Raw genomic sequence first — 13,662 nt, 5'->3', positions numbered from 1 at the left:
TGCATGCACGACACGGGACGTTTGATTGGTGTGTGGCCCACCACATGCAGCACAGCTGCATATTTGCCGACTATCATTAGCTTAACAGCTCAAGGATCGAGTACAATATTCATTCGCCAGAAACACTCATGCTCCGGAGACGCTTGAAAGAAGACGGGTGTGTCGAGGATCGCCTTTACGATCTTTACAATGAAATCTTCGGCAACATTGGGGTACGCTGGAAAGAACAGCGGTATATATTAGAAGCCTATATATCTCTGTTGTTCCATTCCCTCATGATCCTCAAGGTCGAAAAGTCGTGATCTTACCAAAAGTATCCGCCATGCCCCAGATGCCTCTTCTGAGGCAGCTTAGCTGGAAGATCTGACTATGGTCGACGAACAAATTCACATCGACGCCAAACTCCCTGATATACCAATTGAAGACTTTAGGGTCGGCTGCTTCAAACATAACTTTCTCCAGTGGTACGTCTCTCAAGATGGCCTGAATCACATCGGTTCGCCAAGTCTTCACATTCTCAGTAATGCCCTCGCTCTCGATCATCATGCGCTCAACGCCCATGTCTACGAATTTCTTCGCCTGATTGATGATGCGCGACGGGTCTGATGTTCCCATCGCTTCTAGATCGGAAGCTTCGGTGTCGCCGCCCGCGCCGAATTGAATACCGAGTTCAGGCTTAGGCTTCAAACCTTTCTGCATTACGCGTTCGCAAAGTCGGAGCCAGTCATCCGGCGGGAGAGAGAGGAACCCTGCAGATATCTCAACGACATCGAAGCCTAGGTCCTTGCACTTGTCGAGATACTTGTCAACAGCTCTTTCTGTGTCACTTTGTGTCAACACATGTTCCATCCAGCCACCTGTCGAGACGTAGACATTGTGCGAATGCGCGATGTCGATGAGTTCCCGCAGGTCCGGTTCTGGCAAAAGGGAGAAGGATCCACCCGCAAACTTCAAGCCGTCGACATGTGAACCGATAGTTTTGAGAACGTCTGTCAGGTAGTTTGGGCCCATGGCAGAATAGTATGGACCGCGGATCTCGGTGACGCTTGTCTTTCTGGGCTTTGGAGGGAGTCGGTTGTTACGAATGAACCCGAATCCGTTGTCATTGTCTTCAAGGAGACATTTGGGAGACTCAGATTTCGAAGATTGCGCGGGGTGACTAGTTGAGAACCAACGTGACGCTTTCGATCGCGGCGTGCATCGTGTCGCTGGTGCGACAAGTGGCCGGACGATTTGACGTAGCGGAGGCATACGGCGGATATTGGAGGCTTATGATCTTCACAGTGAATAAATGAGTATAGATCTGGTGGGAAATAACAGATCTGAGGTCCTGCTGCGACTGGGGAGCCTTTGAATGATACATAGTACAGGGGTGGTCGTATGTAAGGTTTACGTCACCTTTACATATGCAGATCCTGCATCAAGGGATCAACAGAAAGAGTGGAATATGTTACTCAAGCAAACAATGTATGCACTCGAAGGAGTATAGAGCAGAGGGTGGGCAGGACTTTAGGAAGGTGGGAAGGTCAGGCCATACTACCGTAGTATGACGGAGGGACTAACCGCATTGGTCCGGCCCCACTACCACCACAACACTCAACATGTTTAAATTGAGAAGAAAGAGTTTGTTCTGCAAATCTGTGAGATCGAGAATGGCCGATGGTCATCTTGACATTAATATCTTCCATGTAGCCGCCCTCGCTTTCGCCATCACTGAGTTTAGCCAGATGCTGTGCTCTTTCCACAGGCCTTTGCAGCAAGAAATTTAATCACCAGTTGAATTGAGGAGATACCGACCCACGCAATGATATTCTGAGATATTCAAGCTTCCCAATAGCGCGATCAAGCAGAGGGAACCACCAGCAAGCATCTGAGCGAGTCGTGGAACACGGTATTGCGTAGCCATCTGCGGAGCGCAAGTGTTGCCACGGTACAGCAGGATGCACCGAAGGCATCTTCTACTGTAGTGACCAGGCTGGAGTTCAGAGGCGTTATTACGATGAATAAGGCATTTAGGCTTTTCTACCCGTAATTGAAAGTGGTTGGAATACATCCAAGAGGACGACTACAAGGCAAGTAGCCACGACACCGGATCCTTGATTGTCTCGATGAACCGTTTTCTCTTGAGGTGCTTCTGCTCGATCGAAATCTGCTGAACGCATGTGATTCCGAACCCCACTCAATCGCCAGTAGCCTCGTCTGCTCTTCCCTTACCCTTACCCATGTAAGATGGATTCGATACGTTTTCTGTGCTTTGCCAATGTGATCCTAGGCTGTTCATCATTCCCGATTCGGCTGGATCAAAATTGGCCAAACATGGGATTGTTTCGAGTGCTGTAGGCCACCAAGGATCACTGGGAAGTGGGTTCGTCTCCGAATAATATGCCGAATCCGGATAAGTAGAGGTTTGCAGGTTGAATGTGGCATCCATACCCTGCCAAAGTTCAAAAGAAGAGTCCATGGGTACGGTGTACGGAGCTAAAACACTTGGTGTCGCAGTCGCGCCAATTTGCGGTTGCGTTCCACTATCACTCGGACCGGCTAATTCAGATGTCGCATCCAGGCCTCTCTCGTGAGCAGATTCTTTGGATTTCACAAAATCCCGCGATAGTCTTTCTTGGCAATTGCGAATGAGGCCTTCGAGCTGGTTCTTCAACGTCTCTTCCAGCGGACCGAAGAGTTTTCCAATTGCTATCTCGAGCTCCTTGCGGACTTTTCGCGGAAGCTCACGATTCATGTACGCTTCATACTGCGCGAGGGTAGGGTCCTTCAGGGAATGGTCCGTGAGATCGGTTTCACTGGTTTCATTGTCATAGTCTGCTATTGCGATCAATTCAAGCTGGAGTAGTCGAGGTCGACGCCGACTTACACGGTGTAGGCATGTCGCCAGGGGTAGTATCTGGGAAACATATCATGTAGACGATTTTCCACTTTTCTACTTCGCTTTCTGCTTGAAACATACTCTTGCGGCGTTTTAGTTGCTCAACCTGCTCCTGAGTTAAACCTTCAAGAGGCTCTTGCATTCTGATGACACAGGCCACCGGCGTGCGTTGATGTTCTGCGAGCTCGCCTTCGTCTTTAAAGGTTTCGCAACAGCGGACACATCGAGGTGCTAGGGTATGTTTACGATATATGTGCTCTCTGTCATATACGTAAGTCATGGATTATTAAGCGAGCCTTCCCAGGCATTGAACTCACTTGAGACGGGGTATATCTTTCCAACCTCCTGGCCCTGAACAAGACCTGGTCGTACACCTTTTTCTAGGATCATGCTTGAAGAAAGGGCAAGCTAAAGGCTTCTTCTTCTCATGATTGGAGATATCGTCGGCGTTGCTCAATTTTCGAGGCTTTCGCCTAGGTCGATCTCCAGGTTCTTTACCGTCGTCATCTTCTTCGAAAGAACGGCCATGTTTTGTGGTTCGTCTAGAGCTCGAGGTGTTGGATGTCGTCTTTTTGGACGGAGAGCCTCCTGGGGATTCTGAAGAGCCTTGGTGTTGCCGAACAGGGGAGTTTTGAGCATCAAAGATGCTGTAAAATTGGAGCATGAGTCGATCGACTAGGAGTTCTTTGCGTACATCAACTTCATCCACACCGGCTTCTAGAGTGCCTTCGGACTCCACGGAGGGTGACGGAGCAGCATCGGTGTTGTTCGAAGGGTTCGAAGAAATGGTCCGGTTAAGTAGAAGGAAGTCAGTTGATGTGTTGGGCAAACACATGACTGCATCTTGTGTTTGCTCTCTGTGTCCCTTTTTCGTTCCACTTGCAGCTCCTGGAGCATCAGTGTCCATCACTTTATTTGAGTCAGCGTTCGCGTTTATAGAGGCGTGTGCCATACCAGTTGCAGGCACTGGTCCTAGCCTCGGAAGACTAACATGATGGTACTGTCGACTTGAGAGACCACTAGGTGTGCGTGTTGGTGCGTCTAAATTCGGAATTACACTAGGATTCGCGTCTGGCTCCTCATAAGTGTCCTCGTCTTCATCACAAATGCCAATGCCACTATCAGGATTAATATCGTAATTGACATGCTTCTTTTGCGCTTGACGAAAAGCTTGGGTTAAATTCTTCAATCCATTCTCCATGACCTGGAGTAAATCAGTCAAGAGCATCCAATGGCTAATTCATTGAACCACATACTTTCTGTTCAACCAATTGCCAGTTCTCGTTGACCCTCGCGCCTAGGATCCTCCACATCTCATATCGCACTTCCATATATGCTTCTGCAAGCACGTCTAGCCTAACACCGCCCCATTGGTCGGCGTTTTGTTTCTCCATGAGCCGATCATGTCTTTTGCGACAGGCATTCGCCGACTTGGCCGGAAAATGTTTAGCTGATATTTGATTCCAATTGAGCCCTTGCGCGCGGGCTCTAATTAGTGTCTCGTCATCTGTCTGAGACCAAGATGAGGATCGAACACCTCCTCCAGCCGCTGAAGCTGTGCTCACTGGATTTGTATGTACTGATGATACTCTCTCTGCTTTCGGCATGCTGGCGACTGCGATGTGTCGAATGTAAAGAGCTCTTAAGGCCGGAGAATCAGGGAATAGAACTGTGAGTAACGCGAAAGCATGTCAGGCGACGACGCGAAGTTGGAAACGTCGGCTCTTTATACTTGCACACGACAAGGCTGAGAGCCATGGGCTCGTTCGCGCGTATTCGGCGCATAACTTTGGCCCCCGCGAAACACGCGAGTACACCTGGGTAATGAAAACAGCGTTGCGGTTGAAGTACATGGATGATTTAGGAAGTCAATGTTCGAGAGCCCCAAGATACATGATATGCCAGAGCGAATGCAGTAGTTGTGGAACAATTGGCGGTGCGATGGGAAAGGTGGGGTCGTGCAAAGGCAGGTAAAATGGTGATTGGTCAATCATCATGACGAAACCTCAATTATCTTACATTTTCCACAACATCTATAATTATACAGCCATGTCATACACCGCCTTTCCCAATTTACTGCCTACTCTTCGCAAGCTCACTCTGTGCCGCACTCGTCGGTCCCCCCTTCACCCTATCGCCACCCGTAATCTTCTTCTCCCCCTCGGTGATATCATGCAACGCCTCACTCGTAATCGGCTCGCCGGTATGCTGCTGTGCCTTTGCGGTCGGGCCTCTTCTAACCGGGTCTTCTTGTCCAGTGATCTCCTTCTCCTTTTGTGTGATCTTGCTGATCGTCTCGCTGTCCAGCACGCCCGATGCACCGCTACCTGTCGTCGAGCCTGACGCATCGAGGATTGACTGCGCGATGGAAGTGGGACCTGAAGGCACGGGGCCGTCGAGACCAGTGATCTTGCGCTCGCCCGTGGTGATGTCGTGGATGACTTGGCCAGTCAAAGGTTGGTTGGCATGAGACTGGGCTTGTGCAGTTGGGCCTCCGGCAACAGGTTCGTCCTGGTTTGTGATTTGCTTTTCTGCGGCGGTGATGCGCGAGATGAAGTTTGAGTCGACTGTTGCGGCCATTGCGCGGGCTGTGGATACGAATGTGCGATTGTTGAATACTCTAGACACGATTGGGGCTGCAGGGCGTGATGCGCTGATCAATCTGGTAACACGAAAGAGCTTGGAGGACATTGTGGTAGATAGGCAGTGTTTGCTAGAGATGATGTTTTATAGGGGAGGATGTCAAAAGAGGTGATGGAAAATTATATAACTTTTCGGTAATGTTGGTGTCATCAGCAATTATCAAGTCATAATGGGATTCTTAAAGGTGGATGCGACGCAGATCTTCCGCTATGGCACTTTCATCCTTGACAGGTATGCAAGGTACCGGTTGTCGATGGCGACAGCAGGCGCGATGCGCGACGCAGTTCATCGACGATGATGTAGGACCATGTGGAGACAGTGATGTCAACGAATTGTAGAGCTAGAACACGGCACGCTAACACTAGAAGAGCTTAGTCGTCGAGACTCCAGCCCTACTTGCGACAGCCTCACCGTTCCTAGAATCCTCTGTCCGGCTCAGCTTGTTCAAAGCCTTGGGCCCGTAAGTCTGCCACTCTATGATTGACGCTAAAGTCTTCGGGCGTGGGTCCGAAACGTTCGGAAGGCAATAGTTCGGAGTTTCACGGACTTAAGCTGCGATATCTCAAGGCGAAAGAGTCGAACAACGAATCAACTTAAGCTCCCGTACGAGAGCGGAGCAGGCGAATATGGACGTAGTACAAAATCCGATGTATAACGCTAATGTAAGGGACCAAGGGAAGAATATATATGGAAGGGGCGAATCCGCAAAGGAAGTTACAACGCCTGGCCTTACAACACAAACATACACGTCGAGCACACTTACGTCTCCAAATCAACCACACTAGAACTTTCGCATCAACAACACTCCAAGCCTCACAATGGCCTTTCCCGCACCTCCAGTCCCCAAGTCTGTCCTTGGCCGCCACCGTATCCTCGCTCCCAGCGCTGGTGTCCGCGTCTCTCCCCTCTGCCTTGGCGCCATGAACTTCGGCGATGCGTGGAAAGACTCTCTCGGCGAATGCACCAAAGACACTGCCTTTGCCATGCTTGACTACTTCTACAGTCAGGGTGGAAACTTCATCGACACCGCTGTAAACTACCAATTCGGCGAGAGCGAGCAGTGGCTCGGCGAGTGGATGGAATCCCGCGGCCGACGGGACGAAATTGTCCTCGCTACAAAGTTCACCGGCGGACAGTATCAAAATCTCGGAGATAAGATCATCCAGAGCAACTTCAGCGGAAACAGCACGAAGAACATACATACGAGCGTGAAGCGGTCGCTCAAAAACCTGCGAACAGACTACATCGACTTGTACTACATCCATCTATACGATCATACAACCTCCGTTCCTGAACTCATGCACACACTCAATACGCTCGTCTCCCAGCGCCTCGTCCTCTACCTCGGCATCAGTGACACCCCCGCCTGGCTCGTCGTAAAGTGCAACGACTACGCGCGCCAGCACGGCCTGCGTCCCTTTTCCGTGTACCAAGGGCGTTGGGGCGCCGGCTGCCGCGACCTCGAACGCGATGTAATCCCCATGTGTCTTTCCGAAGGGATGGCGATCGCTCCCTGGGGCGTGCTCGGAGGCGGCGGATTTAAGAAGGCAGAAGTCAAGGAGAAGGAAGGGACGCGCGCGCTGCAGGTAGGCTCGAAGTCGCGCGACGAACAAGTCCGCAGCGTGCTTGAAAAGGTCGCGGAGAAGAAAGGTACGGGCGCAACGAGCGTGGCGCTTGCATATGTGCTCCACAAAGCACCATATGTATTCCCTATCATCGGCGGGCGCAAAGTGGACTACCTTGGCCAGAACATCGAAGCGCTGAAGTTGAAGCTGGACGCTGAGGATATGGCCTCTATTGATGCGGCGTATGGCTTTGAGATTGGCTTCCCGCATGATTTCTTGTCTGGTGGAAACCATATGGTGCTGGGACCAGAGCATAATGCGTTCAATGGAAGGGGAGGGTACTTTGATTATCCCGAGAGCGTGAAGCCAACGAAGCCGCATGAGGGGCCATTGGATAGGCAAGTTGCGGGGCTGCCGTTGGGACAAGCGAAGCCAAAGGGTGATGCGGAAGAGAACTTTTGAGTCGGCAATGTGTATACCTCTGCGTGTGGGGCACATGGGCAGGAGAAGCGGATGCTTAACGGTGGGGTGGCCAACTCTTCAAATGTTGTTTTGATAGATAATTTGGTACACTGAGTATTAACTCAAGCGCTGTATTGCTCAATGAACACGATTCAAACATCATCACTAGTTTCTGAATGGAGACATTCATATAATTTGCATGATGGCTTGTCGCGCGAGATTTGACAAGCAGCGGAGCTTTCTCTTTCGACATTACGTCTTGTTGTGTTTGCACTTCCCATTCCAGACGGTAAGGATGCACTGCGTCAACGTCCATCGCTCAGGTACGATACTAACCTGCGTTCAAATGAGCGATCCGCTATGATGCGGAATGCATGCACAACCTCACAGTAGCCACAGCTAGTAGCTACGAACTTGGAATTCATCATTGATCTGACTCCAATCCTCCGAATAGACACAAAACCACCCCCAACACCACGCATCAAAGCGACCGACATAAATATCCTACTCATGATCACGGGTTCTGAATCGACTGCCCCGCCAACCACGCCGAAAATTCCCTCGGATTCCTCGTCTGCATGAACACGGTGCCCGGTCCGGTGAACTTGCACACCAACCCCTCGCCCGCCGTGACGTTCGAAATGATACCTCCAGAAGCCACGCGCTCGAGCACGTACTTGCAGTTCCAGGCGACCAGGTGGTGGTTATCGATGTAGTACTTTTCATCCTTTTGTAACTGTCTCACAGTCAACATGTCTCACTCGCGAAAAAGAAAAAGATTTAGGAATTGGTGAAAGGGCAGACTTACATCCTTCCTAATAATCGCGCCAAAACTCGTGACCCACAATATCCCTTGCCCGCTGATCTTGTACACGAAAAGTCCCTCGCCAGAGAATATGGCTTTTCCGAATCCTTGCGATTTGTACTCTGTGACGATGCCCTGCGTGCACGCGAGGAATGCGTCCTTGCCAACGGACCACTGCTCGTGGCCTGCGAGCTTGATGATTGTGATGTCGCCGATGGAAGGGGGGCGCGAGGAGCAGTTCGCCAGGCCCAGTGTACGAGGACTTGGACATGTCGCCGCCGACGAGAGCTTTCTTGAGGGAGAACTTGATGTTGCCTTTGAGGGTGATGGTGGGCGACATGGCGATCATTGCGCCTGTCGTAGGCTGTCAGTACGAAGACGCCATTTTCCACATTGCCTTGCTCCAAAAGCGTCCCAAGGGAAGAGACGTACCAGGCTTTGCCGTAAACGGCGCCCCAATCGCCAACTGTACCGTCAAAATGGTGTTTGTATCCCTATGACTAACCCTATAGCTCCCACCATTGAATGTGCCCACATCATCCGTCTGCGTGCTTCCCGCGCCCGCAAATTGCGGCTGGCTCGGTGCCTGCTGTACTTGCACCTGCGGCTGCTTCTCCTGCTGCTGTACATATTGCTGGCTCATTTGCTGCGGCGGCATGCCCGGATGCGGGCTCGGACTCGGTGCGCCATAGGGACTCTGCAGCGGAGGGGCACCGCCAGGTGGAGGGTAGTGTTGTTGTTGAGTGTGATGGTCGGGAGGAGGTGAGAAATGCTGTTGCGGTGCGCCGGCGGGTGGGGGCGGATAGTGTTGCTGCTGTTGCTGCTGTGCGGGGGGGCGACGAGGGCGGAGGAGGGTAGGATTGGCCGCCCGGTGGAGGCGCAAAGTATTGCTGTGACTGGTCTCGACGGGTGTTAGGATGTGGTCGGAGGGTAGGAATATGCGAGGAACGAACCTGGTGGGGCTCCGTAGCCTCCCTTCTCGGGTGGTGCTGGCATGTAGTCAGCTTCCTCTGCTTCGTACACGCTTTCTCGCTTTTCTACTCACCCGCATAATAATTTCCACCCGGCGGCGGACTGCCCTGGAAGCCCGACATGCTCACTCGATGTTGTCTCTCCAGATACTCTTCCCCGGGGTGGCGCTTCGTACAAGTAACAGCTCGACGCGCTAAAGTCACGCTGGAAGGCAAGCAGAGAGCGGATGGTCAGGAAAACGGTCTCACGCGCAGTCTAAGTACAGCTCTAAGTATAGCTCTCCACGCGCGCGCACCTCCAGCTGCTCAGCCTCGCTGCTGTCCAGCGATGTGTTAGCGGGGTATTTAAGCGCTGCAGGTGCCCCTCGTCTGCAGCGCGCCCAATCAGAAGTCATCCGCGGGCATCTAGCTGCGCGGCACGGAAACACCCAAGGTGCGAGGCTTCTAGGCGTGAGATGGTTGGCATGTCGGACGGCTTGGCGTGAGTGGGTGTCTTTGATAGACGTTGGAACAAGCGTGACGGGCTCTGCCAGGGTTGTGGTTCGTTGTTTTGCGGGGAGGGTTCAGGGTGTTTAGCGTGCCTTGTTGACGGCCAATTCGGGCGGCAGAATCGCTGCTTATGCTTGTTGAGCTTACTATGTATAAGACGCTATCGGCTCGGACGCGCTCGGATTGCCGATGAATTATTGATGAGCGCGACGTAGCTACTTCTACTTCCATGCGTGCGCTCGAATGCGTAGATCTACCAAGAATCTGCAAGACAATCGAGTTCAGTTTTACAACTCCACTAGATCCTACCGGTGCGGAACAAAGGCCTTCCATAGTTGGTCAGCAGTATTCATAGGGATTGGTCAGATTTGGCGGAGGAATTCTAGTCTAGAGTGGCTCGGAAGCCGGTCACTACGTTCCATCGACACGTATACAGAGAACGCAATCAGCACTTGAGGAGATAACAATCCCGAAACACCCACTGTAGAATATACACCAGTAATACTCTGGAACACCTACTCTATCTTCAGCTTTCACCGCCACAAGAATCTCATCATGGTCGACATCCGCTCAGCCCTTCCATCTACGTGCGAAGTACTCCTTGCCAATCCCGAATCAAAAGTTGAGGATCTCTTCCCAAATCGCTGGTCCCACATCCTCATCTCCAAGCCTTACGCGATCGTCACACCCTCCACCGTCTCCGACATTATCGCTACAATACAATATGCCACCTCCCAAAACCTCAAACTCATCCCTTCAGGTGGAGCACGAGGAGCTTTCGTCCCCATCACCCACGATGTTATCTGTCTTGACCTGCGTAACTTTTCATCACTTCATCTGGATGAGGAACGGAATGAGGCGACCATCGGGGGCGGCTGCATCTCCGGCCCCTTGCTGAAGGGCCTAGCAGAGAAGGGGTCTTACACCGCGGTGCCAAACTCGAATGGTGTAGGAATGACGGGTGCATTACTGGGCGGGTTAAACCATCCGCTGGGCGGTGTACATGGGATGGGCATTGATACGGTGAAGTCTTTCACCATTGTCCCATTCAGTATGCCCGATGGCGGAGCAGTAAAGCCGGTTACCGTGAATAGGGAGTCTGTGGGTGAAGAAGAGAAGTTATGGGACGTTCTAAGAGGCGCCGGACATGGGATGGGCGTTGTGGTCAGTGTGACAATGGAGGTGTTTCCACTTGTGACGTTGGATCTGGACGAAGGGGATAAGGTCTGGCAGCGCACGTTGGTGTTCGCTCCCAATGCTTTGGAGACGGCAATTGAGGCGTATCTGACGTTGCAATCCAATGTCCCGCCGGAGATGAACTTCTTCCTAGGATTCATGCGGGCTCCGCCAACTGCGCCTCGGCCGGGAGCTCCAGTAGTATTGCTCTCGATCTCGTTTTTCGGGCCGTCTGAGAAGGCGGAGAAAGCGGCTGCTGTTACGTTCTCCGAAGAGGTCCTGGCGAAGACAGTGAATGCCACCACGACATTAACGCCCTTTGCTGATATCCACAATGCTCTCGATCCCTTCAACAAGCCGGGGGGCTACAAGGAATTGCACGGGGCCTTCGTGAAATCCGTCACTGGATCCAGCCTGGCTCGCGCCTTTGGCTCCTTTTTGTCTTTCACCAATGACAACCCCTCCCGCTTCGGTTCCTCCGTTATCTTTCCGGCATCAAATATCGCCAAATCTGAATCTCTGGCCGCAAAAGGAGACTTCTATAACCTCCGTGACCGAGGGATATACGTGCAAGTCAAAACTTCGTATGCCATGGCCGACGATAAGATTGAAGCCGATGCGTTTGCAAAAGTAGTGCACGGCATAGCCCGGGAAGGGGATAGGGAGTTTGGAAGAAAGGACTGGGCATTTGCAAACAACATGGTTGAGGGTATGTCGCTGGACGACGTATACACGCCCGACCAGATCCGCGAAATCCACCGGGTGAACCATATCTGGAACAAAGGGAATGTGGGGTGGTGTCCGACGACGGAGGAGTGGCGGTGGTACACGATAAGTCGAGAGAAGGGTGCGAAGCCGGGGACGATCTTGCAGGAGGTGGTAACAGGGCAGAGCTTGTTGTGAAATTAGAGGACGTTCTCATCTGGGGATATTACTATTGAATATTGCTTATAGCTCTTGCTATGTGTGAACGAACCGATGTATGAAGTCCAATGGTTTACGCCGTCCGGCTGGTTGGTGGTGCTTGCGCCCAACAAATTCGGTTGCGTTCATGCGTCAATAGCATCAACCCAGACAATCGTGGGTGTAGCTACCTAATAGACAGTACTGCCTGATACTTGTTCTTAAACATGCTAAGCAAACCTAACTTGGATTAATAGACTCGAGAATAGCGTATGTACGAGCCGATCCTTTACATGACTTCATGTAGCCCGGACTACAACCTTGTAGCGTATACCATAATTTCTTTTCCCACCTCAGCAGTCGCGCGTAAAGCGGAATGCTAGGTGGCGAGCTGTCCGTCCGTAGCTTCCTGAAACTTCCAAGATGATCTCATCAGGAAGTTCACGTCGTACACAGCAGGAAAGCGCGCTAGCCCCCACCAGCACCTGACTACGCGTTCCTTCTAGTTCCTTCCCCGCACGGTGCATCAACAACCTAAAGCGGTACGCGTTTCACGGCGTCATAATCAATAAATGCCCAACACTCAACACTCCATTCGACTCATGCCATGTGTCCAGTACTGTAGTACACCAAAGCATTTCACGCTCAATATATTTCGTTCAGAACTTGTGCCTGAACCAAAGAGAAGAGTAGCCAAACGAAGATGTCCACTCTAGGGAAGCGCACGGCAGACCAATTCGCTACCATGGACGATGCGACTCTGACGTAGAGCTTGAGAATGTGCCAATGACGGACAGCTGTGATGTAGTTCGGTGCGTTTCCTGTCCATGAACACTATCTGACCTGTAGCTCAACTAACTCACATCAAGCCGCAAGATCCGCGCCTTCCTCGACTCAGGCGAGATGAAAGTTGGCGAGTTCCAAAAAGCCATCAACGTGACCAGCAATGCGTATTCGCGCTTTATGGGTCAGAACGGCCCAGAGAAAGGGTTAGAAAGCTCGGTGTACGATGCTGCGTGGGCGTTCTTCAAGAAGCGGGAGTTGCGAGGGATCAAGATGCCCAAGAAGCAGAAGACCGCGGCTGGTGCGGGACCAGCTGCGTCAAATAGCGGTGTACCGAGTGTCGAGGGGATTGTGTTGGACGGGGAGATGGAGGAGAAAGTGCCTGTCTTCGGTGAGTTCCTGTCGTGTGATTCTCACTCGTGCGCTCGATTCTGACTATAGGCTATAGACACATGCGACGATATCCGGCGCAAGATAAATGCGCATCTCAAGCTTCTGGGTGTGACACAAGCCTCCTTCCTTCGCAATGTCATGGCGCAATTCCACCCTGAGCGTCGTGTGCAGTCCAGCCAGCTTGCCTCTTTCCGCTCCAAGAAGGGTCCGTATGCTGGTAACACCTCATCCGTTTACTATGGCGCTTATGTGTATTTCGAAAAACTCAGGATCAAGGAGAACAAGCCCAAAGGGAAGAAGCGAGAGGAGATGGAGAGGCTGTACGCTGCAGAGGGTGGTATCGATCGCAAGCACAGCCACAATTGGTACACTGTGATGCAGGGCTCATCCGTACACGAGGATCAGTATGGCAGGATTCATATTTCAGGACCAAGGGAGAACCGTGTCTATTGAAAATGGGGTTGATGCGGGTTCGGTGTGCGATTGGTTTGTAAATGTACATGTTGGATGTGTGAGTTCCGCCCATTAATGAGAATAACTGTTTTTCGTACGCCATAACGCCTTTTGCTGTTTGATGCGATTCGATATATC

At 51.7% G+C, this 13,662-nt stretch overlaps 7 protein-coding genes across 7 annotated transcripts; 3 read left to right on the top strand and 4 right to left on the bottom strand.

The window, feature by feature from the left end:
* Positions 1-89: 89 nt before the first annotated feature.
* Positions 90-1,251, bottom strand: N0V89_001378 (uncharacterized protein; the record flags this gene model as incomplete). The annotated part of the gene is made up of 2 exons (XM_056210191.1): positions 90-217; positions 309-1,251. 2 exons carry the CDS (start codon positions 1,249-1,251, stop codon positions 90-92), a joined length of 1,071 nt encoding a protein of 356 aa, XP_056077013.1.
* A 928-nt stretch (positions 1,252-2,179) lies between these two features.
* Positions 2,180-4,275, bottom strand: N0V89_001377 (uncharacterized protein; the record flags this gene model as incomplete). Its single annotated transcript, XM_056210190.1, has 4 exons — positions 2,180-2,817; positions 2,870-3,076; positions 3,380-4,085; positions 4,138-4,275. The coding sequence occupies 4 exons, from the start codon at positions 4,273-4,275 to the stop codon at positions 2,180-2,182; spliced, it is 1,689 nt and encodes a 562-aa protein (XP_056077012.1).
* A 679-nt stretch (positions 4,276-4,954) lies between these two features.
* Positions 4,955-5,572, bottom strand: N0V89_001376 (uncharacterized protein; the record flags this gene model as incomplete). Its single annotated transcript, XM_056210189.1, has 1 exon — positions 4,955-5,572. The coding sequence occupies one exon, from the start codon at positions 5,570-5,572 to the stop codon at positions 4,955-4,957; it is 618 nt and encodes a 205-aa protein (XP_056077011.1).
* A 770-nt stretch (positions 5,573-6,342) lies between these two features.
* N0V89_001375 (uncharacterized protein) lies at positions 6,343-7,551 on the top strand (the record flags this gene model as incomplete). The annotated part of the gene is made up of 1 exon (XM_056210188.1): positions 6,343-7,551. The coding sequence occupies one exon, from the start codon at positions 6,343-6,345 to the stop codon at positions 7,549-7,551; it is 1,209 nt and encodes a 402-aa protein (XP_056077010.1).
* A 514-nt stretch (positions 7,552-8,065) lies between these two features.
* N0V89_001374 (uncharacterized protein) lies at positions 8,066-9,407 on the bottom strand (the record flags this gene model as incomplete). Its single annotated transcript, XM_056210187.1, has 5 exons — positions 8,066-8,287; positions 8,360-8,548; positions 8,862-9,257; positions 9,310-9,345; positions 9,402-9,407. The coding sequence occupies 5 exons, from the start codon at positions 9,405-9,407 to the stop codon at positions 8,066-8,068; spliced, it is 849 nt and encodes a 282-aa protein (XP_056077009.1).
* Positions 9,408-10,371: 964 nt separating this feature from the next.
* Positions 10,372-11,895, top strand: N0V89_001373 (uncharacterized protein; the record flags this gene model as incomplete). Its single annotated transcript, XM_056210186.1, has 1 exon — positions 10,372-11,895. The coding sequence occupies one exon, from the start codon at positions 10,372-10,374 to the stop codon at positions 11,893-11,895; it is 1,524 nt and encodes a 507-aa protein (XP_056077008.1).
* A 745-nt stretch (positions 11,896-12,640) lies between these two features.
* N0V89_001372 (uncharacterized protein) lies at positions 12,641-13,524 on the top strand (the record flags this gene model as incomplete). Its single annotated transcript, XM_056210185.1, has 3 exons — positions 12,641-12,660; positions 12,765-13,069; positions 13,127-13,524. The coding sequence occupies 3 exons, from the start codon at positions 12,641-12,643 to the stop codon at positions 13,522-13,524; spliced, it is 723 nt and encodes a 240-aa protein (XP_056077007.1).
* Between the last annotated feature and the right edge of the window lie 138 nt (positions 13,525-13,662).

Source organism: Didymosphaeria variabile (genome assembly GCF_027946475.1).
Source record: "Didymosphaeria variabile strain IMI 356815 chromosome Unknown scaffold_1, whole genome shotgun sequence".
Lineage (NCBI taxonomy): Eukaryota > Fungi > Ascomycota > Dothideomycetes > Pleosporales > Didymosphaeriaceae > Didymosphaeria > Didymosphaeria variabile.
The sequence above is the reverse complement of the archived record's forward strand: the minus strand, read 5'-3'. Positions and strand labels throughout refer to the sequence as shown.